Source organism: Sinocyclocheilus rhinocerous, unplaced genomic scaffold, assembly GCF_001515625.1.
Source record: "Sinocyclocheilus rhinocerous isolate Xijiao unplaced genomic scaffold, SAMN03320098_v1.1 scaffold2613, whole genome shotgun sequence".
Taxonomy (NCBI): domain Eukaryota; kingdom Metazoa; phylum Chordata; class Actinopteri; order Cypriniformes; family Cyprinidae; genus Sinocyclocheilus; species Sinocyclocheilus rhinocerous.
Window position 1 is genome coordinate 442,058 of NW_015650705.1, and position 25,047 is coordinate 467,104.

Sequence of the window (25,047 nt, forward strand, 5' to 3'; positions counted from 1 at the left end):
TAGACTACCGATTTCAGCGCACTCCCCCTCTTTCTGCGGAGCTACACAGCATACATAGACATCATGTCAAAAACCTTATCATTTCTGGCAAGTTACCTGTTTCACCTGAACACTACATATAGGCTACTACACTGATAAACAATTCTTATATTATTAGTTTTATTGCCAGGTTTACACATACAAGGTATTTGTTTTGGTGACAGAAACGTCCACAGCACAAACAGAATGACAGCGACAAGACAGATAATAAAAATAGAATAAGTAGTATGAAATAGCAATATACAAGAATTTGAAGAAAAAAAATTATATATACAGGTGCATCTCAATAAATTAGAATGTCGTGGAAAAGTTAATTTATTTCAGTAATTCAACTCAAATTGTGAAACTCGTGTATTAAATAAATTCAATGCACACAGACTGAAGTAGTTTAAGTCTTTCTTTGAATGTGAGCCAAAATCATCACAATTAAAAGAACCAAAGACTTAATCTACTTCAGTCTGTGTGCATTGAATTTATTTAATACACGAGTTTCACAATTTGAGTTGAATTACTGAAATAAATGAACTTTTCCACGACATTCTAATTTATTGAGATGCACCTGTATATATATATATACAAAATAGACAATAGATGGAATTTGGTGTGTTATGTACAAATGCAAGGAAATGTGACTAAGAAGTATGGTGTGTTAAATAAATAAATGTATGAATAGTGTTGTGTGTTACATGTTTATTGCCAAGTTAACAGTTTATGAGATGGATTGTTCTTATGCCTGGCTGTTCTGGTGCACAGTGCACTGTAACGCTGACAAGACGGCAACAGTTCAAAGAGGAAGAGGACTGGGTGTGAGGGGTCCAGAATGATTTTGCCAGCTCTTTTGCTCACTCTGGATCAGTACAGTTCTTGGAGAGAAGGGAGGGTTGTACCAGTGATTCGGTCAGCAGTCCGGACTATCCTCTGTAGTCTTCTAAGTCAGTTTTGGTAGCTGAGCTGAATCAGACAGTTATTGAAGTGCAGAGGACTGATTCAATGACTGCAGAGTAGAACTGTATCAGCAGCTCCTGTGGCAGGTTGAACTTCCTCAGCTGGTGAGGGAAGTACAGCCTCTGCTGGGCCTTCTTGACAATGGAGTCTTATATGTGGAACTCCTACTTCAGGTAGTTTTGAGCGTGTTCAGGTTGTTAAGACTGCACCAGACAGCCAGCTCTTTAACCTCCTGTCTGTAAGCAGACTCGTCACCGTCCTGGATGAGGCTGATAAGTGTGGTGTCGTCTGCGAACTTCAGGAGCTTGACAGAGGGATCCTTTGCAGTGCAGTTGTTGGTGTAGAGAGAGAAGAGCAGTGGGGAGAGCACACATCCCTGGGGGGCACCAGTGCTGATGGTGCGGGTGCTGGATGAGAATTTCCCCAGCCTTACTAGCTGCTGCCTGTCTGTCAGGAAGCTGATGATCCACTGACAGATGGAGGTGGGCACAGATAGCTGAGTTAATTTGGACTAGAGGAGGTTTGGGATGATAGTGTTGAAGGCCGAGCTGAAGTCCACAAACAAAGTCCCTGGTTTGTCCAGATGTTGTAGGATATAATACAGTCCCATGTTGACTGCATCATCAACAGGCCTGTTTGCTCAGTAAGCAAACTGCAGGGGGTCCAGTAAGGGTCCAGTGATGTCCTTCAGGTGGATTAGCACCAGTCTTTCAAATGACTTCATGACCACAGACATACATCATAAATATTACAGACTACTTATCTATCTATGAAATACATCCTATGTCAATAATGTAATATGACTTCATGTGTAATAGGACTTTATGAAATTAGTTATAAAGTGGAATAGGAGGGATGCAAGTAGATGCAGACTGTCTGTACTGGTCACATTTTCAGGAGAAAGATGCGCATTTGATGTTTACATTCAGATTTCATGCAAATATGCCTCAGACCTACACAATTATTTAAATGCATTCTTTTTTGTTGAATAATTACATATAATTTTTTTACCCTATTTATTTGTCATAAATCAATGTTTTAATTCAGATTTCTGTATTTAATTGTGTTTAATTCTGTATTTATCATTACGGTATGATACGGTGCTATTATTTCAATTTTAAATTAATTTGTTGTTTAAATTAATTTAAATTAATTAATTTTTTATTATTTTATTAATGAATTAATAGTTTTATTAATACATTTTTAATTAGTTTTTAAGTAATTATTTAATTTAATTTTTTAATTTTTTTAATTAATTTTAATCCACATAATAGGTCACACACAAAGGCTACAGCATATTTTATACAGCAGGACTAGGGCTGCACGATAAATCGCATGCGATATTTAACGCGCAAAAAAAATCGAGCGGGACATATGCAAAAAAGGCCTAATTTGAAGACTGAATAAATAACTTAGACATAGGCCTACCCATTGTTTTTTTGACCCTCTTATAGAAGACAAAGCGAGAGAGAGGATAAGAGGATGCCGTATGTGTGAGATACAAATGGACAGAATGCTACTGACACATTGCAACTGTTTGCATTTATCCATGTTGACCCTTGTATGCCATTACAGTGCTGTTTACAGAACTTGAATAACAACTGAAAAAATTAGATGAGTAAAGTTTGCGAACAAACTTTGAAATTGGCTTGAAAAATCCTTGACTGAAAGTTTGAAGCAGTTGTAAAAGCTTGAAGTTTTAAAGTTTAGATAGATTAGACAGATGTTGATGGCATGTTGCTACCATGTTTCCAGCATGATTAACATGTTGCTAGCATGTTTTTAATGTGATTAACATGGTGCTAGCATGTTTGAGCACAATTAGCATGTTGATAGCATGTTTTTTTAACATGATTAACGTGTTGTTAGCATGTGTTCAGCATTATTAACATGTTGTTAGCATGATTAGCATGTTGCTAGCATTTTAATGCATGATTAACATATTGTTAGCATTTTACCACAATTAACATGTTGCTAACATGTTGTTAGCATGATTATCATGTTAGCATGTTACTTAGCATGTTACTAGCATTATTAACGTGTTGCTAGCATGATTAGCATTTTGCTAGCATGTTTTTTTGTATTATTAGTTTGGTATATTAGTGCAACTGTGTTACATGTATTACAGTATTTCCATTGTGCGCATGAGCTGTGAGTTGTATCAGCACCAGGCTGACGAAGTTAACAAACAGTAAAGACGGCATACGTTATAGCTCCGTGTCTCTCTGTCTTTTCTCCCATAAAATACTACAGTGGCGACGAGGATATTGATTCCACAGCGAAGCAAAGTGATAGTAGTTCATGTGCAAGTGAGTTTGCAATACTACAGAAATTGTTCGCCAGTTTTTGAAGCAACTAGAAACTGAAAGTCTGCAACGGATCGCACAGCTTGATGGCGGAGATAAGTCAAGCTGCAGCTCCAGAAAAGCGGAAGAGTGGCATTTAGTGGCCATTGCGGGTACTTCGTGAAGAAATTGCAAGTACAAGGAAACGGATATGAGAGAAAATAAACAGGAATAAATAAATAAAAATTCTGAATTGCACGGAGGTGATAAACAACAGAAAGTGACAGCAAAATGGCAATGATTGGCAGAGTTCCCGAATTTGAAAGTAAGAAAGAAGATTTTGAAACTTAGAGCGATTTGAAAGATGGCTTGCAGCAAATGACATTGCAGCAGAAAAGAAAGCAGACGTGTTTCTGAGTGTCTTGGGTCCCACAGAGTATGGACTACTGAAGAATTTGAGTCAGCCAAGGAAAGTGACCGATCTGACATATAAAGAAATGACTGAAACATTGTCACTGCATTTTCAGCCAAAACCAATACTGATCGCCGAACGCTTCCGATTTCACAGACGATATCAAAAAGAAGGTGAAACATTAACAGACTATATTGTTGATTTGAAAAGACTTGCTAGCACATGCGAGTTTGGCCAGTTCCTCAATGATGCACTGAGGGATCAGTTTGTATGCGGTATGTCAGGCGAAGCTTACCGTAAACGTCTCTTATCTGAGAAGGATTTAACTTTTAAACAAGCCTGTGAAATTGCTCTTGGCTTGGAACTGGCATATAAGGATACAAAGGAGTTGACAGAACGTGCTGACCTTTCCAGTGCTGGTGTTCACGGTGTAGCCAGCTATTCACGGGGAAAACAGAAAGACAAACCGCAGAGAGGGTCTTCTCATTCAAGTTTCGCTGCATCAAGTAGATCGGCACAGAGCTTTTCAGCCAGACGAAAAATGACTTGCCATCGTTGCGGTAGAGAGGGTCGTCAGCCACAGGAATGCCATTTCCGCACTGCAATATGTCATGCATGTGGTAAAACAGACCATTTGAAAAAGGTCTGCAAAAGCAGTAAACGAGCTGTTAAAGCCCAGTTAGTGACAGCCACAACCGAGGAATTAAGTGCTTCTGAGGATGCATTTGAACTTTTCACAGTTTACACTGCTCAAGGACAGAAAGATGGACTATATCTGCAACTGGAACTCTCAGGGTAGACAGTAACCATGCAGATTGACACTGGTGCATCTGTATTTCTAATTCCAGAATCGGTATACAAAGAGCTCCTACTTGACTGCCCCTTGCAGCCAGTCGAAATTCATCTCTCATCGTATACTGGTGATACAATTCCAGTGCTGGGAGAAATCCAAGTGCCAGTCCAGTACAATGGAAATGAGTGGACACTGCCATTGATGGTAGTCAAGGGTGACAAAACTCCATTACTGGGACGAAATTGGCTGCAGAAGATTAAACTGGACTGGGGTAAGATTTTCAGCCTAAAACAAGAGATAGCAACTCAGCCCTCTCTCAAAGCTGTTTTGGACAACCATAAGGATCTTTTTAAAGATGGTTAGGGAAAGATCAGAGATTTCCGGGCAAGAATCCGAGTGAAGCGAGATAGTAAACCAATATTCCATAAGTCACGACCTGTCCCATATGCTCTGAGGGAAGCAGTAGAGAAGGAGTTAGAGCGGCTACAAAGACATGGAATCATCACTCAAGTGGAACGAAGTGATTGGGCAGCACCAATAGTGGTAGTTCCCAAAAAAGATGGTTCTGTCAGAGTGTGCGGTGATTACAAGGTCACTATTAATCGCTGTATACTTCCGGAAGAATATCCACTGCCAAATACTGAGGATCTGTTTGCCACCCTAGCGGGAGGCAAAGTGTTTAGCTAACTTGATCTGTCATTTGCATACCAACAGTTACCTCTAGATCTTGAGTCAGAGCAGTACCTGACAGTTAACACCCACAAGGGTCTTTTCCGTTATCACCGCCTGGCCTATGGTGTTTCGACAGCTCCAGCTGTTTTTCAGTACACAATGGATAAGATACTCCAAGGCATAGATAACATGGTTTGCTTTATGGATAACATCTTGGTGTCAGCACCTACTGAGGAAGCACATCTAGCAGTACTGGATCAGGTAATGGCCAGGTTAGAGAAGCACGGACTGAGGATGAAACTTGCAAAGTGTGCTTTTCTCCAAGATTCAGTGGAATACTTGGGGTACAGGATAGATGAGCATGGTCTACATCCTACTGAAGACAAAGTTGAAGCAATCGTAAATGCACCGGCTCCACGGAATGTCTCAGAATTAAGGTCCTTCTTAGGAGTATTTAATTATTATGGAAAGTTTGTGGCCAACCTTTTTAACATTACTGCATCCTTTGCACCAGCTTTTGCAAGCAGACACCAGGTGGAATTGGTCGCCAAGTTGTGAAGAGACATTCAAAGCTTGCAAACAACGACTCCTGAACAGTAAATGCCTTGCACATTATGATCCAGGAAAACCTCTCCGACTTGCCTGTGATGCCTCTCCATACGGAGTGGGTGCAGTCATTTCACATATCCTACCCTCAGGAGAAGAGAAACCGATTGCATTCGCATCACGGACCCTGACATCGAGTGAGCAAAATTATGCTCAAATAGAAAAGGAAGCTTTGAGCATAATTTTTGGTGTAAAGAAATTCAATAAGTATCTATATGGAAGAAAGTTTGTGTTACTGACAGATCACAAACCACTTTTGGCCATATTCGGACCAACGTCTGCAGTTCCAACTCTGGCTGCATTAAGAATGCAACGGTGGGCGTTACTTCTCTTGGCATATGACTATGAGATACAGTACCGTCGTTCCTGTGACCACGCAAATGCAGACGCATTATCCCGTCTTCCATGCAAACATGGTCCTTCTGAGGACGAGCATGAAGGAGTGTTTCTAATCTCTCATGTGGAAGAACTGCCTATTTCAGCGAAAGACATTGCAGAAGAGACCAGACGTGACCCTATCCTGTCAAAGGTCTTGGATCTCACACTGACTGGGTGGCCTAAGTTTGTACCTAATCCAAATCTCAAACCTTTTTATGAAAGGAAAGATCAGTTGTCCACAGACCAAGGATGCGTTCTTTGGGGATCACGGGTGGTCATTCCACCTAAGTACAGGAGAATATTGCTCTCAGACTTACATGAGGGTCATCCAGGAGTCACTCGAATGAAAGCTCTGGCAAGAAGCTTCCTTTGGTGGCCTGGTTTAGATCATGAGATTCAGGCATTTGTGGGTCAGTGTGCACCCTGTGAAACCACACTGAATAGACCCCCAACAGCCCCTCTCCACCCATGGTCATGGGCCACAGCACCGTGGGAGAGAATACATGTGGATTATGTAGAGGTCAAAAGCAGCATTTCCTGGTGGTGATAGATGTCCATTCAAAATGGATTGAAGTCTTACCTACAAAGCTGACGACCGCTGAAAAGACTGCTAACCTTCTCAGGAATTTGTTCGCATCATATGGTCTGCCGAAAGTCCTGGTTTCGGTCAATGGTCCTCAATTTACTGCACCTGAGTTTGCACAGTTCCTTAAATGAAACGGAGTTCATCATGTCCTGTCACCGCCATACCATCCGGCTTCAAATGGTGCAGCTGAAAGGGCTGTGCAAACCTTTAAAAAGGCATGGACTCAAATGCAGTCGCAGTCAGTGTCTCCCAGTCAGCGGCTAGACCGTTTCTTGTTCACATACAGAAATACTCCAAACACAGTCACGGAACGCACACCAGCAGAGTTGTTCCTGAAACGACAACCACGCACTCGTCTTTCATTACTCAAGCCAGATGTGTCGGATGTTGTATCCAAGCACCAGCTTCAACAGCAGAAAGTGCACGATAAGAAATCAAAGTCACTCCGCACGTTCAGTTTGGGAGAGAGGGTGTTAGTGCGAGACTTCAGACATCCCAAAAAGCTCTGGATCCCAGGCACTATTCTGACCTCAGGACCTCTGACTTACTGTGTGCAAGTAGGACATAGGCAAGTTAAAGTACATGTGGACCACATGTTACCGTCAAGGTCTTCAGGACAGCAGTGTGAAGGGATCAGTGATGACCTCTTTGATGATCTGCCAGTTCAGAGAGCTGGAACATCTGATCCAGAAGCTCAACCTGATCAATCTTCTGAAGCACACCCTGAACGGCGCTATCCCAAAAGCCAAAGAAAGTCACCACAAAGACTTAATCTTTAGGACTTAGTTTCTAGTTAAAGACTGTTAAAGTAAACACATAAGTTCAAAGTGTTATGTTAATATTAAGTTATATATGTGTTTAAAGCTACACCAAATTAAGCTTAGGTTATGTTAGGTTCCAATCTAAGGAGGGAGGAGTGTGGTATATTAGTGCAACTGTGTTACATGTATTACGGTATTTCCATTGTGCGCATGCGCTGTGAGTTGTATCAGCGCCAGGCTGACGAAGTTAACAAACAGTAAAGACGGCATACGTTATAGCTCTGTGTCTCTCTGTCTTTTCTCCCATAAAATACTACAATTAGCATGTTGCTAGCATGATTAACATGTTGTTAGCATGTTTTAGCATGATTAGCATGTATCTAGCATGTTTTAGCATGATTAGCATGTTGTTAGCAGGATTATCACATTGCTAACATGTTTTATGGTGCCTTCACATGCTATCGGAAATTTCTATTTCCCACTAATGAAGTCGTGATTAAGAACTTGTGGCATTCAAGTGCTTTGTTGTCCGAAAGAATAAAATGTAATATTCCATTGGTTGATAATCAACATTCACTGCGCTAGATAGTCAGCTTGCTCTACCTCTAGACGTTTCTAGAATTTCGGTCAAATATATTCTTATTTCACTGTTCATAAAACACACAATATGCTTCAAATGATTGTTCTTATATAGAAATAGACACTACTTTTACGACAAGACAAGGTGATGTTGTTGAAAAAAAAAAAACTAATAAGGAATAGCATTGGCATGCAGCAGCAATCGTCATCCCCTCCACCATGTTTAAAGTTTATGGCCCGCAGAAACTCGAGTATCTAAATAATCTCAGAGTTTCCCAGTAATAAATACAACTTGAGAGGCCGTTCATGTCCAATTTACGATTAGGAAACTCATATTTATGATAATTCCGATAGCATGTGAAGGCAACTTTAGTATGTTCCTAGCAAGATTTAGCACATTGTCTACTGTTGTCTGTTGTACATCAACAAATGAAGAAACCACTGATAATGAACAGCAAGGGCCATTTACTCTAGACAGAACTTTTGTTGAGAATGTTTAAGCTTTATAAAACTATATTCAATTAAGCTCATCAAAGAATCCTGAAAAATCTAATCACAGCTTTCACAAAATGTTATTTTTGCATGTCGTACTTCTGTATACTGTAAACTGATGAAAACATTGTAGTTCTTTTCCACAGGGACATTTAATAACTGACATCATTATGTTTTGGTAGTTCTGTTGCAATAAATCTTTTACCAATATATAAATATACATGTATATTGGCTGGATTTATCTGCAGTCATTCCTCTCAGTCTATTTTAACCAGGCCTTCACCAAGTGTCATGAACAGACAGGGTGCTTATCTCTATCAGGTACAGAGATAGTGAAAGACAGGCCCGATACTTTGTCCATACATGGGCCTGCTGTCTGTCTCAGTCAGACTTCACACCGGCCTTCAGATGCCATGAGAGCAATGTGAAATGCTGGTGGCTCATACAGTCTGTGAGCCTGAAGACAGGTCTCTATACCATAGAAATAGCATACGCTGGTATGACTTTCCATTTAAAGGGGTCATCTGAGGCGGTTTTATTTGATTTTAGATGATAAATATGTTTCTGGTGCTGATTTTATCACAATGATCTCTAAATCTCATATGTCCTCAGAGACTTGGTCATCTGATTTGGCCTCCCCATTACGCACTCTAAAAAAAGCATATTTATTTTCAAAAGCCATAATGACTCTAAACTATTTTTGAGGACGGGGACTTTGGCCCCCACACATTTATCATGCTAAAATATTGTGAGATATGGTTTTCATTTAAATTTGTGATCTTCATTGCCTTGCTGTTTTTTTTTTTTTAAAGCAAAAACATGAATGCTTGAACTTTTTATTCCCACACGCTTTTAAAAACGTAAACTTTTTCATTTTAGATCTTTTATTTTTGACATTTTTTATGTGATGATGTCTCTTCCTTCCAGAAATTTGTTGAATCCCGTCACACCTTTCGTCTCCTTTACACTGCAGGTGTAAATTAAGTCTCTTTTCAAGAAAATTCCCAAGATTATTCTGATTATTAAAATGAGGAAATTATGAAAAAACTTTCCATTATATTGACGTCAGGAGGGCAGAGTTGACAGCGAGGCATGACAAAATAACTTGGGAGGATCACAAAGGTTATCAAAACATTAAGAGGTTCAGAGGAAAGCATTTAATCAAGCCAAAATAAACAATAATTATGTTAAATATGATTAATAATATTTATTTTTAGCTAGGTTTAACCATAACCTCCTTTACAAACACAACTAATGCAATCATCAGTACGGCCATGGCATCCCCTAACAATTAACAGATATCATTTCTTTCAGTGTCATGATCAATTATCAAATCATTATTTGTCACTTTTTCATAAAGAGTGACCAAGAAAAGGATGCTTTTGAAAATGTACCCCCCTTGTTTATTTCTTCAATATTTTGTGAAAGTTGTGAAGTTAGTGAAGTTTCAAATACAAAAAAAAATAAAATAAAAATAAATAAATAAATAAATACATAAAAAGTATAATTGATATACTAGTATAGCCTTTGGTAATATTTTTAATATATTTTTTTCTGTACTCACTGTAATTTTAGTTAAAGACTTAGTCTTTTACTTTTGTTTAATTTTATTATTATTAATTTTTATATATTAATTTTATTTTATTTGGTTTTAGATATTTTAGTAGCCTACTTAAAGTAAAACCAAACAAAAATGAGAAATGTTGCAACTAAATAAAATAATCTCTCTCTCTCTCTATTAATTAGTAACAACAACAACAACAACAACTTACAATCATCAATGCCAGAAAATGTACTATTTTCAGGCTGTCCTTTTTACTATTTACATTGTTCATGCGTCCGTGTTTTTTTTTATGTTTAGTGGTACATTGTTGCATGTTCTCTGTCTTGCACTGCAAATAATAAATAATAATAATGTAAAAATGCAATACAATTAAGGTGTGTCATACCCTCTTTATTTAAACAAAAAATAAATAAAATAAATGTTGTAGGTAAAAAAAAACAACAGCTTTATTTACATCAGAAACTACATTTCCCACAATTCCCATGAACTAAAAATGTTTTCGTTTGTTTCGTCGCAATTTCAAACCCCAACTTTTTTTTCCATGGAAAAACCACGTAATCCTAAAGCTCTCTGTATCATCATGTGTACAATCGTTACCGAAGGGTGTCATTTATTATAGTTATATATTGCGATCGCATAACTCTTATAGCGCTTATTTAGTGTCAATGGCAAGTAAGAAGTTACGGAGGACGGGCGTCTCAATCTGATCTCTGCGAACGAGTCAAGCGCCATCAAGTGGAAACCTGCCAGGTGAGCAGTGTTGCCGCGGGATGTTTTTCATGTCCGCGGGGTGAAGCGACCCCAATAACGTGATATTTATCCGCTGGAATGCGACTTTTACCTTGGGAAGTGTAAAACCTGAAGAACGTCTAGAATTATGGAATTTAATCACATTAATCATTTCACTTAATTGTTTTAACATATTTACATACTAGTTTCTAAAAATTAGCAGCTTAATTTCACCGTTTTATTTCATTTCTGTCATGATGTTTAAACATGGGAAAAAACAAAAACAAAACAAAAGCTGTGGTTGTCACTCCCAAAAGGCTTTCTGTGAATGGGCCTAGAGTTTTTCTAATTCATCTGTGCTTTCTGGGCTCTCTCACGCCCTCTGGTGTTTTACATATAGAGGTGACCTCAAACAGCACTGAAGCGCATAACCATAACTGTGAGCTTGTAACACTTCAAAGAGAAAGGAAAAATTGAAATCGCATCATATGACCCCTTTAAAAATTGTCTTTTTATATATCTTCATAACATTCTAAAGGTTTTAAACAACTTGAAAGTGCATAAAATGATGGCATTTGTCATTTTGGGGTGAACTGTGTCTTGTCTGTGTTGTTTGTCAGGTGACTGTCCCGTCAGGCTGTGGAAAGACTCAGTTGTGTATTATGCTCAGTGTTTTGGCTACTCTGCCGAGGAGTATGGGAGGTCTGGACAGTGGAGTCATCTTCATCGACACAGAGTCGGCATTCTCTGCTGAAAGGTGTTCAAAAAGTTTGCTTACTCACTCTCACGTGCACTTTTTTGTGTTTTCTCTTAAACTAACAATCTTCCTCTCTCAGACTGATAGAAATGGCACAGGCCAGATTCCCAGAATTCTTCTCGGTGAAGGAGCGTCTGCTGGAGATGACATCTCGTGTTCATATCTTCAGGGAACTGGCCTGTCAGGATGTCCTGAATAGTTTGGAACACTTCCCAAACACCTATACATATTTAGGGTGCGTTCACACTTGTCATGTTTGGTTCGATTAAAGGGGTCATATGATGCTTTTTTAAAGATCATTATTTGGTGTATTTGGTGTAACAGAACATGGCCTGGTGCGATTGCTCTGTTAGTGCCGTTCGTTAAGTGTGAACGTTGCCATCCGAACCCTGGTGCACACCGAACAAACGGACCGAGACCGCTGAAAAGATGGGTCTCGGTCCGCTTCCAAACGATCTTTAAGCACCTTTTGTTTGGGGTGTTCGGTAAGTTCCGTCATGATATATACGTCATTCAAGCCGACCAATCAGGTTGTGAACGTATCACTACGCCTTTAGCTTCGGTGTCTTTAGGTTCGCTGTCAAAAATGCCAATGTGAACGCTAAGCGGACCAGGACCAAATGTATCATTTTATTTTTTGGTCCGAACCAAATGAACCAAACGAACCGAAATACAAGTGTGAACACACCCTTAATTATATTAACTTAAGTCGACTGTACTTTTAAAGTAATAGTTCACCTAAAAATTAAACCTGTCATTTTTCCTTTTTATTTATGAGATGATGCAGAGCTTTTAGGGGATCAGAGTGTGGCGCTAGCAACGCTAAGGTTTTGGGTTTGATTCCAAGGGAATGGGTGCCATGAAATTATGACATTTGACAATTAATTGGAATAAATAGTCAAAAGAAGTCTCTTATGCTCACTAAGGCTGCATTTATTTGATCAAAAGAACAGCAAAAAACAGCAATATTGTCAAATATTATTACAATTTAAAATAACTTTTTCCTATTTTAATATATATATATATATATAGTATTTTATAATTTATTCTTGTGATGTCAAAGCTGAATTTTCAGCATCATTACTCCAGTCTTCAGTGTCACATGATCCTTTAGAAATTTTAATATGCTGAATTTCTGCTCAATTATTATCAATTATTATTGGTGCTCTATGATTAATAATGGTTCTTATCATTATCAATAAGAACATTTTGTGGAAGCTGTGATTAGTTTTTTTTTTGAGTTCTTTGATGAATAGAAAATTCAAAAGAACAGAATTTAATTGAACTTTTTTTACTGTCACTTTTGAACAATTTAATTGATCCTTGTTGAATACAAATATTCTTTCTTTTTTTTTTTGAATAGTCGTTATGTTTTCACAATAGTATTAAAGGAGCACAACAATGTCAACACTGATAATGAAAATAAATGTTTCTTGAGCACAAAATCATCATATTAGAATTATTTCTGAAGGATCATGTGACACTGAAGACTGGAGTAATGATGCTGAGAATTCAGCTTTGCATCACAGGAATAAATTAGATTTTAAACTACATTAAAATAAAACAATTATTTAAAATGGTAATAATATTATACAATATAACTGCTTTTATTGTATTATTTGATAATATGGATGGAGCTTTGGTAAGAATGAGAGTCCTCTTTCAGAAAAACATTTAAAAAAAATTTTATTCAAAGTTATTCCAAACTTTTTACTGGTAGTGTATACATTGAATATAATTAAAGTGGCTTTGGATAAAAAAAACATCTGCTAAATACATATATGTAAATTTTTGGATTAAATGTCTGCTAAATATTTAAATGTAATGAAAATGCAATGAATAGAAATCTTGAATTTAAAATGGCTTTGACTATAGCATTATTGCATAAATGAACAGTGTCTCGTGTTATGCCAGGCTGTATTTAAGCTTGTGATCACACATTTGTGGGGCGTTTTATTGATGTTGCACAGGCTGGAGCATCTGGAGGAGGACATAATTGTGTGTCGAGCGGGGCTGCTTATTTTGGATTCGGTTGGCTCTGTTGTGAGGAAGGAGTTTGACACGTCGCTGCAGGGAAATCTAACGTTCAGGAGTAACTTACTGAAGTACCTCTCGCAGGAGTTCTGCATCCCAGTAAGACTATTTACATGGATGTGTGCATTTGTACTTGTAGTACATACATTCAACCACAAAGTGTCGCTACACAGTTATGGTTATGCGCTTCAGTGCTGTTTGAGGTCACCTCTATATGTAAAACACCAGAGGGCGTGAGAGAGCCCAGAAAGCACAGATGAATTAGAAAAACACTCTAGGCCCATTCACAGAAAGCCTTCTGCTTTTCCATGTTATCTGATCTTGGGAATTTCCGCACTAGTTTAAGATCTTCGAAGATACATAAGTGTTGCCTTTACTCACCTCCTGCATCGCCAGCATGTTTATCTTGAAGAGGAAAGGTAGATTTGCACCGGAATATTGTTTTCCGCTTCCTGCTTATGAAGAGTATAAGAGCTAGAGGGCTGATCCTGGATCAGGTTTTGATCTGTACTCCTTTTATCCACTAGTACAAATGAATACATTCAGTGGGGTCCGAATTTTTTTTCATATTTAATACATATTTTGAGCAAATGAAATTTTAATCATTTAAAGGGTTAGTTCACCCAAAAATGAAAATTCTGTCATTAATTACTCACCCTCGTGTTGTTCGAAACCCGTAAGACCTTCGTTCATCTTCGGAACACAATTTAAGATATTTTTGATGAAATCTGATGGCTCTCTGACCCTCCCATAGACAGCAAGGTAACTACCACGTTCAAGGTCCAGAAAAGTACCAAGATGATCGACAAAGTAGTCCGTGTGACATCAGTAGTTCAACTGTAAAGTTACAAAGCTACGAGAGTACTTTTTTTGCGGAAAGAAAACAAAAATAACGACTTTATTCCACATTTTCATCTCTACTGCATCACTTTGGATCAGGGTCAGATTTGGGTCAGAGAGCCCTCATATTTCATCACAAATATCTTAAATTGTGTTCCGAAGATGAACGGAGGTCTTACGGGTTTCGAACAACACGAGGGTGAGTAATTAATGACAGAAGTTTCATTTTTGGGTGAACTAACCCTTTCATTTTGAATGATTATTATATAGAGGAACATATAAAATAACAAAGAAATTCAGGTTAATTGCTTTTATATTTCTATTTATTTTTTGTTTCTGTTTAATACATTTTTTCCAACAAATAATTAAACATTTAAATTATTATTACTACTATTACTACTGCTGTTGTTGTTACAGAGAAACATAAAACATTTTTAATTTGTTAATTGCTTTTGTATTTCTATTTATTTTTGTTTTTATTTAATAAATATTTTCAGCAAATTATAATTTTAAAAATATTATTATTATAGAGAATAATTATTTGTTTTTCTATTGCTTCATATTTCCAGAAAATAATATTTTAAATATTTAAATTATTAATATTATTATAGAGAAACATAGAATACTGACAAATCTATGTAACTTTGTTAATTGCTTCTATTTTGCAGTTTTTTTATTTAAAACAAAATGCATAATCAGTAGTTTTATTAAATAATGAATAAATTATGATTATTATGATATAATCTGCTGAAAAGCAAAATAGAAGCAATTAACTAGGCTTTTTTTTAGTATTTTGCATGCCTCCCTTTTGCTTTAATGACAGCAGTATACCTTATTTACAGTATTTCTCAAATTTAATTTTGAATTCCTGATTTTCAGACTTTAGTGTGGACTCTGTTGTATCGACACACAATAGTTTAAAATGGGTTGCAGATCATGTTTATAGTTACTTATGGCAAATTAGTATGATCATTTTATTGACCATTTTTGTGCTTTGTTGACACTGGGATCAAGTTTAAATATAAGTGTGCTACAACAAAATACTGGGCATTCCCTTATTTCAAAAGAAGTACTTGACTGTTCTCAGAGGACATCCCAGGCTGAAACCCCAAACTCATCTGATCTGCAGTTTGCTTGTGGTCCCCCTCCAGCCATGCTCATTTTAAAGATAGCTGTTGTGTTTTAAATCAGTGCAGTAAATGTCTGCTTGACACTGCCAGTGGCCACAAGTGAGTTTTAATACAGCTTTCCACAGCAGTAGAAATGGGCCTCAACATGAAACCACATGCTAGATAACTCCTAGAGGTAGGTAACTACGTTATAGCCCCCCTCACACACATAAAAGCTCATAACCGTAAAATAGGTCAACATTTTTTAAGTTTCCAAAATAAAACCTACACTTTAGCACCTGGAGCCAAACCATAATTAGGTTATTAAGTTTGTTCTCCCAAGCTTTATAAAGGAATGTTGAAATGTTTTAGGTTTTGGCGGATTGTTTTTATTTGTGTGTTTTTTGAGTAAGAGCTGTGTTCGATACCCCAGTGCAAGTGTTTAATCAGATCAGAACATCGACCTAGATACAACAATCTTTTTGTCTTTTTAAGTGCAAGCTTAAGTACTGTTAATGACATACTGCTGTATTTTAATTAACACCATAATATAGTTAAAATAGATCATGTTGTAAGCAACAGTCCCTTGCCTGGCCCTTGTGCATATTTCTGGAAGAGCCCTATCAGAAAAGCTTCTAAAAATCACACATCTCACAAAAACAAATTATATATATATATATATATTTATATTTATATATAGGCCTATATACAGTGGGTACGGAAAGTGTAAATTCATGTGGAGACATTTGCACTTTAATACTAAATAGATCTTAATATTTACATATATTTAGCAGCTTTAGTGAAGGAGTGAACTACAATCCCATGAACCAATGAGAACGACATTAATCAAATTAAAAACAATGGAGAAATTTAAAACTATTGTTTAAAAGGTGCTGGTTGTATTTATAGAAACAATATATTTTAATTTCTTTGCAAAATATACAAATATTGAATATTTTGAGAGAATAAAGGAGACGTTTCGTGGGAGTGGGCGGAGCTAAATATCTCTTTTAGCACACTTTGCTCGCTGCAACGCTCTGATTGGTGAATTTTCTGTACTGCATCATGGGTAATGTAGTTTTTATCATGAATTCTGCTATTAGACACGATTATGTTAAATTAATGCGAAAATATGGGTTCGACAAAAACATATACAATTGTTTAACAACCTCAGAGCTCACAACAGGTCTGTTTTTAAAGGTTTATCAGTTATTGTTAAAAATCTATTTCCCTATGGAGAAATGAAAGTTTTTACTTCAGGAACAATTCATTCTGCAGCAACAGATGCTGACTAGAATTTGTTTGCCTGTTCTTTAGTCACATGGCCCCAGTATATACCATTATGTAATGAGTGATGTCAACCATTGTTAATTATTGTGATGATAAATTCAGTGTCCGCTGAACTCTCGCATAGTGACAGCAGGCTGTTTATTCTCATCTTTGTGTGATCCCTTCAAACTGGACTGAACTCAAGTACAGATGTTTCCCTTCTGTCTCCCTCAGGTGGTTTTAACGAACCAGATCACCGCACATGTGGGCGAGAAGGTTCACTGTCCTCAGTGGATTCAGGCAGATGGTAAGAACAGCCTTCCATCGTCTGCTGGAGTCTAAAGTGATTTTTGTGTAAAAGGGATTCGATGGTATAAATTTAGATCAGAAATTCCCGTCAAGAGGCTCTTCTGTTTCATCCCTCCCTGATGGGCTGTTCTCTGATCTCGCTAATGGAAGCCATCGCTCCGAGCCATTCCGAGATGGTATGTGGGACAAATGAGCATCAGATATGACCTTCCACACAAGCAGCTGTTGTAGGTTCTTTGGAACTACATAATTGACCTTGGAGAAGATGGTATTACGCTAACCAGGGGGCTGAAACCGCAATCCTCTCACTCTACAAACCTGTCTGGGCCTTCTGCGAATCTCACGACATCTCTGATTCCATGGCTGTGCAGTGACCCGTGTCTTCTGTCACTCTATATTTGGACTAGTGCATGGATCCTCTGGCACACGTCCAGGTGTACAGTGGGAAAGGGTCTTGTTTTGGGGCAAAGCTTTGAGGAAAGAGATACAGGCTCTGCTCTTGTGTTATCTAACAGGCACATGTTCCTGGCCTGTAACTTTACACCCAGACACCTCTTTCTTTACATCCCACTGTTCCACTCGGCAAGGTGGGGTTACCGATAACTCTTTCTCCCACTCACTTACTCTCTGTATCATTCTCTTACCCATGCGCACAATCTCTGTTTTTCCATCTCTTGGGATTGTGTGGGGAAAGAATGGCCCTTCTACAGCCTCACCCTGTTTATCTCTTCTTTCTGCCTTTGCTTCTCAATTCTTGGTCTTATCTGACACATAAAGCGATGGTTCACCCAGAAATTAAAACATTGTCATCTTTTACTCACCACCATGTCATTCCAAATTCATGTGACTTTCATTCGTTTGTATGAACACAGAGTCAGATGTTTATTAGAATGTTCACGCTGCCCTTTTTCATACAATGAAAGTGGATGGTGTCAAGTAAAAACTAGAGATTTACCGAAATTTCGGCCGCTGAAAATTATTGGGCCTAAAATGGCATTTTCGGTTTTTGGCCGAAAGAGAAAAATGGGCGAAAATATATGGCGCCCAGCGGTGTTCAGTGTGCAGGTTTCACTCTGCCTCTAGCTGTCGTCACTGTGCGGTGTGACGCTGAATGTGCGTTCTGTTGAGTTTAAAAAAGCAAAGTCTGCTTAAATAACATGCAGACAGAAAATTTATATGTAATACACTTGTTCCTGTTTGCAGTAACTGTGCTGTAACTTGGTGTAGTACAGTTGTACTGGGTAACACTGGTAAAATGACGCTACCCTCTTGTGACGCTATGCTCTGCTCACATGCTCTGATAATAATAGCTTAGTAGGACTATTCACTATTTGGATAATTAAACAAAAAAATCCAGAATTTTCAGTTTCGGCCCAGAATTTTCATTTCGGTACATCCCTAGTAAAAACCTCATAAAACCAAATGAAAGCCATTCATGCATGTGTTTAAATGAACATTCAAATACATCTCGATTTGTCGCAAAACACAGAAGAACCAGTAACTTGAATATCTTTGAGATGCCTTGTTTGAATGTGCACAAGTGAGAATCTTGAAATCAAGTGAAAGCTTTTTGTGAATTTTTCACAAATTACTACTCAAATTTTGTGTCTGTTCTATTATGATATCTCACAAAGATATAATGGATTCAAAAGACTTTAAACGAAGCATAAAACATCAATATGGACTACATTTATGGTGATTTTTTAATCATTTTGGAGCTTTACAGCAGAGGTGTAAAGTATTGGAGTAAATGTAATTAGTTACTGTACTTGAGTATCTTTTTGGATACTTTGTAGTTGTACTGAGTATCAAAGATATTAGCAACTTTTTTACTCTCTACTTCACTAAATTTTTGAATGAATATCTGTACTCTTTACTCCACTACATTTGAAATGAGTGTTGCAGTTACACATTAAATTTTGCATGGACCTAGCTTTTTCTGCAGCAATTTATTTCTGCTACAAAAGACGTGATACTGCCTATTACAGGTCACTGAAAGTACTGCATCTTGTGTGTTTTGCCCTTACTCACTCAAACTTGTCAACAAGGCTACTTTATGTAGATATCATTGGAATCATTTTCAGAACAATTTGTTTCCAGCTGATGAACGATAAAAACATTGACAGCCAATCAGAATCAATCCTGCTGTCACGAGCTCGAGAATTTAAAGCGACAGACGAGTGTACACTTAGAATAATCAGACGATATCGTTCGCTGGTGTGGACGCTAATATTGTTATCTTTATAGTTATCGTTCTTGGTGTGAACGGGCATACATTTTTATTAAGGGATATAATGTAAGTGATATAATATAATATACCAATCTACATGAACTACCAAAATCTACTTAAAATGTACTGATTAACACCATAATAATACAGGTGGTACAATAGAAAACAACATAATGAATCAGAGTTCTTTGTAAGTAGCCTGTCTATAAATCATGGCTTATATTCATATAGTGCATAGGGTCACATGACACACAAAGACAAAACACTATCAGATCCTAGGATAGACACTAAAATAATGCAAAAAATGAACTAAATAACATACACAAAACACTCTGATGTACATTACTGATAACAAAAATGAGAAGAAACAACATTATTTATATAAAATATAGTCATATGTTATGTGATATGCAGGGGTTTTTGGGAATGTCATTTTTTAAATTATTTTTCATATTTATTTGTAAAGCCCATAGATTTGACAGTATTTTACTGTAAAATTACATGTAATGTTTAACAATGTTAAAACGTTTTTTTTTTACCATATAAGGTAACTTGTGTAAACATGTTTTTACTTTAGCATTTTTAGTTTTTTTTGTATAAATTGCCATTTTTATACAGTGTATCCTATCCTGGCATACACAAGTATCCCTTTTGCAATGAGGAATGGAACTAGATTATGCACTACGTAAGGGTTTTGACATGAGTGCAACACATAAACGCTAATTTATGACTCTTTCTGCAAATTGACGACTGTGCAAAGTTTAAAGCAGGTTTTAAGCACAAAAAGTATCCTCTGTGATCGCCCCCTGAAAAACGCATCTAAACAATGTGTGCTGGATCTGACCTTAAATCAGTGTAATTACATAGGCCTCCTTAAAAGTCATTCAGACAATCCACTGATGAAAAAGCATATCGTTTTGCACATTCTACTTGTGACTGAGGAGAAGTATGTGTAAAACAAGTCAGCAAGTGAGCTTTAGAACATCAATGAGACATTCACAAATATTTTCCCAGTTGATGGAGAGTATAAGAGAGAAGATTGTTGGAAAAACTGCACGTCTGCATGATTATCGGCACAATTCAGTTGCCAAACTCTACAGGCTTTCAAACCAAATCAGCCTAGAGGACAAAGAAACTCCAAATTTTGTAACCGCATTATCTTTGAATCTACATCACAACATGAGAGACACACTCCCTTGTCTATATCCAGTCCAAGTCAACAACTTTCCCATTCCCCTGTTTGACAATCCATCAATAAAAATATCTGGACATGCTGAATTTGGTGCAAACAAGAATCGGATCCTGTAATAACTGATTTGTGGGTTCTTAAAAAGACAGCTGATTGAAGTCTGTGAATAGCCCTGCTGTCACGCAGTGTGGGAAAGCACCCATTGCTTCTGTTGGGATCGGAGAGTGTAGGCGGATTGTTCTGGAACCCAGAGCATTGATTTAAGAAGCTGGGTCTTAACAGGGCGTCACATTTGTTTAGTCTGGCCCTCTCAAACCTTATTACCATGAACTCGCTTTAAAACGCATGCTCATTAGACTGCGTTTCTTTCAGACATCAGAATGAATTGTGCCTGCTGATTTGTACACGGCTGAGTCACTATAGTAATTATGCAAATAAGGTAACAGCACAGACATGCCCACAAAATCTGTTGAATGCAATTCGCACAGGATACAGCAGACTACCGCTATCTGGTGTATTTTACTTGCACTTGCTTCTTTAAAATGCGCTCATTTACACACGCTTCTGGATTCATGCAAGTATTTATTTTGCAATATTGACTGGTTGACTGTGCATTATTTTGCATCTTATACAGCTACTTGCCAAAAAAAAAAAACGTGCAGCACATACCTGTATCACCTAAGCATGGGAGGCATCGGGATGTTTGCTTACAATATATCGTTGCTTGGGTATTTTGAGCATATTTTTACCCCTAAGAAAACTTTCCTGTGAATATATGGGGTCTTTACCGTAATATTATTATTAAAGTCCTCCAAGGTCATTTTTTCACTACAGTCCTACAATATGAACTAGCAAGATGGTGGCAGTTGCGTTAGTATGAAATGAGAGAGCCAGTCCGAGATGTGATACTAGACACATTAAAGGGTTATTTCAGCCAAAGTATTTATTTTGCAATAATGACTGGTTGACTGTGCATTAGTTTGCATCTTATACAGCTACTTGCCAAAAAAAAAAACGTGCAGCACATACCTGTATCACCTAAGCATGGGAGGCATCGGGATGTTTGCTTACAATATATCGTTGCTTGGGTATTTTGAGCATATTTTTACCCCTAAGAAAACTTTGCTGTGAATATATGGGGTCTTTACCGTAATATTATTATTAAAGTCCTCCAAGGTCATTTTTTCACTACAGTCCTACAATATGAACTAGCAAGATGGTGGCAGTTGCGTTAGTATGAAATGAGAGAGCCAGTCCGAGATGTGATACTAGACACATTAAAGGGTTATTTCAGCCAAAACTAAAAAATGTCATCAATTCCTCACCCTCATGTCGTTCCATAGTCCTTAAGACTTTTCGTTCATCTCTGAAACATGAATGGAATGAAATCTGAAAGATTTCAGTCCCTCCATTCCACCAAAACGGTGATACTTCAAAAAGTTCACAAAACATTGTAAAAGTAATCCACATGAATCAAACGGTTTAATCGAAGTCTTTAATCAACGCACATACATAGAGCGCAGCAAACATGGTAAACAGAAGCTCAACCGAACTTGCTTGATGCATGCAAAAAAATTCATTGGCTCTCATGCATCAAGCAAGCAGCTTGTTTACCATATTTGATATGCTCTACAGTATGTGCATTGATCAGTGTTTAAATTTGAATAAAAACCTAAATTGTAATTCATGTAATCGGTCACTTCTCTTCAGAAGGCTGATTAAATCACTTGATTTACATGAATTACTTTTTCAATGTTTATATACACCTTCTGTGCCAAAGCTTTGGTGAAATAGGCTTTCAATGGAGGAGCAGACATTTTAATTGCATTAAAAATATCTTCATTTGTGTTTCAAAGATGAACAAAAGTCTTACAGATTTGGAACAATACGAGGGTGAGTAAATGATAACAGAATTTTCATTTTTGGCTAAACTATCTCTTTAAAGTAGCGCCAGTTTGAGTTACACGGAATGAGCGGTCGGGTATACATGGACGAGGGTGAATATTATGAAATCTGATTGCAGAATGCCATGATTACCAGAGAGTTGTGTAAGTTAAAAGGTTATAACACTATTTTGATTTGATGAATTATTTGATGAACAGAGAATATACACAAACATTGCAGGATTGTGTGTGTTTAGTAAATTAAGCGTGATTTTGTGGTAAAATTCTGTGTGAAAAGTGGCACTGTTTGGTAAAGTAGCCCTTTTTATCTGTTAATGTGAAACAGAGCTCAAAACCGATCTGGAGCTGTAAAGTGGTTGCCTATTGTTTCCAGATTTTTTTTGTTTTTTTGAGGATATTATTTTTTCAGAGGAGGGGCCTTCCAGGCATCCAGTTCACTGACATGCCGTGCCAGCCTTTTCAGGTTTCTCCCGCACTCGACTTTCCACAGGAAATGTTTTGAGGACGTGAGAGTTGCTGATGCGACAGTTTTGAATGGTATTGTCAGATTACAGCATGGTGCTTAAATGTTACACAACAAAGAATCATGAGAAAGACTCTCAGACCGTGACCTCAGAGGCCCTGACTGTTTCTGGTTGTGGCACAGCAGGCGAATAAAAACACACAGGTGTGTTTACATAGCAGTTCGAAGAAGACCCCGATGAGTGTTGTCTATAGTAACATTGGTAACTTCCTCAGGTGTTTGAGCTAAAGAAGCGTTTCCATTGTTTCTCAGGCTTATCATCTGCTCTGCACTCAGTCCTTAAACCTCAATAATGGCTCAATGGCTCTAAGTTTTCAAGTGATTCACAGTGGATGAGTGAGTTATGGCAATTGGGAAATGGAGCAATATGCCAATGGCGGGTGAAATGAGAAAAAGTTCCAGTCATGAATATTTATTTCTGATTATGAAAATTTATTTTTGCATTTTATATATACACCACTGTACCATTCAAAAGTTTGGGTCAGTAAGATTTTATTTTTAATAATTTTTTTTTTTTAGAAATGACACTTTAAACTGATCGAAAGTGACAGTAAATAATTTTGCATAGTTACAAAAGATTACTATTTCAAATAAATGCTGTTCTTCGGAACTTTCTATTCATCAAAGAATCCCACATATAATATTAAACGGCACAACTGTTTTCAACATTGATAATTATAATTGTTTCTTAAGCAGCAAATCAGCTATTAGAATGATTTCTGAAGGATCATGTGACACTGAAGACTGCTGAAAATTCAGCTTTCATCGTAGGGATTAAAATACATTTATTAAAATACATTAAAGTATAAAACCGTTATTTTAAATTGTAATAAGATGTCACAATATTACTATTTTCACTGTTTTGATCAAATAAAAGTAGCACTGGTGAACATAAGAGACTTCTTTCAAAAACATTAAAAAAAATCTTACTCTGTCCTCAAACTTTTGTACTGTAGCTAATTTATCTAAATAATGACATGTTCATAAGCAATACATAACTGGAAATTATAAGAATGCATATGGATATATCTAGGATGCATAACATTTTATCTCACAACTGACAAACATGGAATATTTCACCAAAACAAAAATATGAAAAAAAAAAAATTTGTGTTTTCCTAAAATAGAAGTTTTCCACATTTTAGCAAAAGTTGGTTCTTGTTGGTACTTTTAATTTAAATCAAGTCATTCAAGAGAAATTCAGATGATCATCGTTACAATTCGGTTTACACCATCTTGCAAGTTGTAATAAAGCAACTGGCTAAATGGCAGTTAATTAACTAACATATATATATATATATATATATATATATAAGAGGGTGTTTAGCTGTCTCCGTTCTGTGTCCTCATACTGGACAATGAGGTGCGTGTTAATGCAGTGACTCCATGTGTTTCCCAGTGCCGCTGTCACAAACCCTGAGTCCTCCTCGGTAGATACTGAAGGTCCAAAAAAAAAATTATCAGGGTCTGACCTTAAAGGTGGGGTAAGTGATTTCTGGTAGCCAATGTTGATATTTCAAATCACCAAAACAAACACGCCCCTACCCCAAAAGGGTCTCGCCCCTATTTTGATAGCTCTGCCCCACACATATGTACACAACCCAGGCAACGATAATGGCGGAATCTGCTGTGCCAGCCGACCGAGGGTATGATGTCATCAATAAGTGAAAGCAATGTGTGTTACTATGGTAATACAGGTCGTATGTGTTTTGGTAGTACTGTGTGTTTTAACGTGAATGGTTTCGCTCCGTGCGAAACAAAGCAACCTCGGCGTCCGATCGCAGGCCTTCACGCTCCTTGAGTTCTCTCCAGCGCTGGAAAGCTGATCTGATGTTTACACGGGTCCTACTTCTTGCCTTATCGTAAGCCTTCTTTTGTTCCGCGTTTTCCTCTTTTGTTTTTTATCCGCCATCTCTATCTTTCTGTCGCTTGGCTTGGCTAATGTCAGTCCTGTGCACTGAGCGCTCTCTCCTCCCCATCATGAGTAGACACGCCCCTTACTGCTGATTGGCTACAAGTTTGTTTTGGTACTCGGCCCGACT

At 37.4% G+C, this 25,047-nt stretch overlaps 1 protein-coding gene and 1 pseudogene across 1 annotated transcript in view; both read left to right on the forward strand.

Annotated features, from left to right (window-relative positions):
* The first annotated feature begins 4,489 nt into the window (after positions 1-4,489).
* Positions 4,490-7,495, forward strand: LOC107712411 (uncharacterized protein K02A2.6-like; annotated as a pseudogene).
* Positions 7,496-10,692: 3,197 nt separating this feature from the next.
* LOC107712412 (DNA repair protein RAD51 homolog 2-like) overlaps positions 10,693-25,047 on the forward strand; it is a 38,038-nt gene continuing 23,683 nt past the window's right edge. The window contains exons 1-7 of the mRNA XM_016517652.1: positions 10,693-10,696; positions 10,786-10,862; positions 11,462-11,598; positions 11,678-11,793; positions 13,565-13,731; positions 17,085-17,157; positions 17,253-17,335. Coding sequence (XP_016373138.1) covers positions 10,693-10,696; positions 10,786-10,862; positions 11,462-11,598; positions 11,678-11,793; positions 13,565-13,731; positions 17,085-17,157; positions 17,253-17,335 — 657 coding nt within the window. The remainder of the gene's footprint in view (positions 10,697-10,785; positions 10,863-11,461; positions 11,599-11,677; positions 11,794-13,564; positions 13,732-17,084; positions 17,158-17,252; positions 17,336-25,047) is intronic.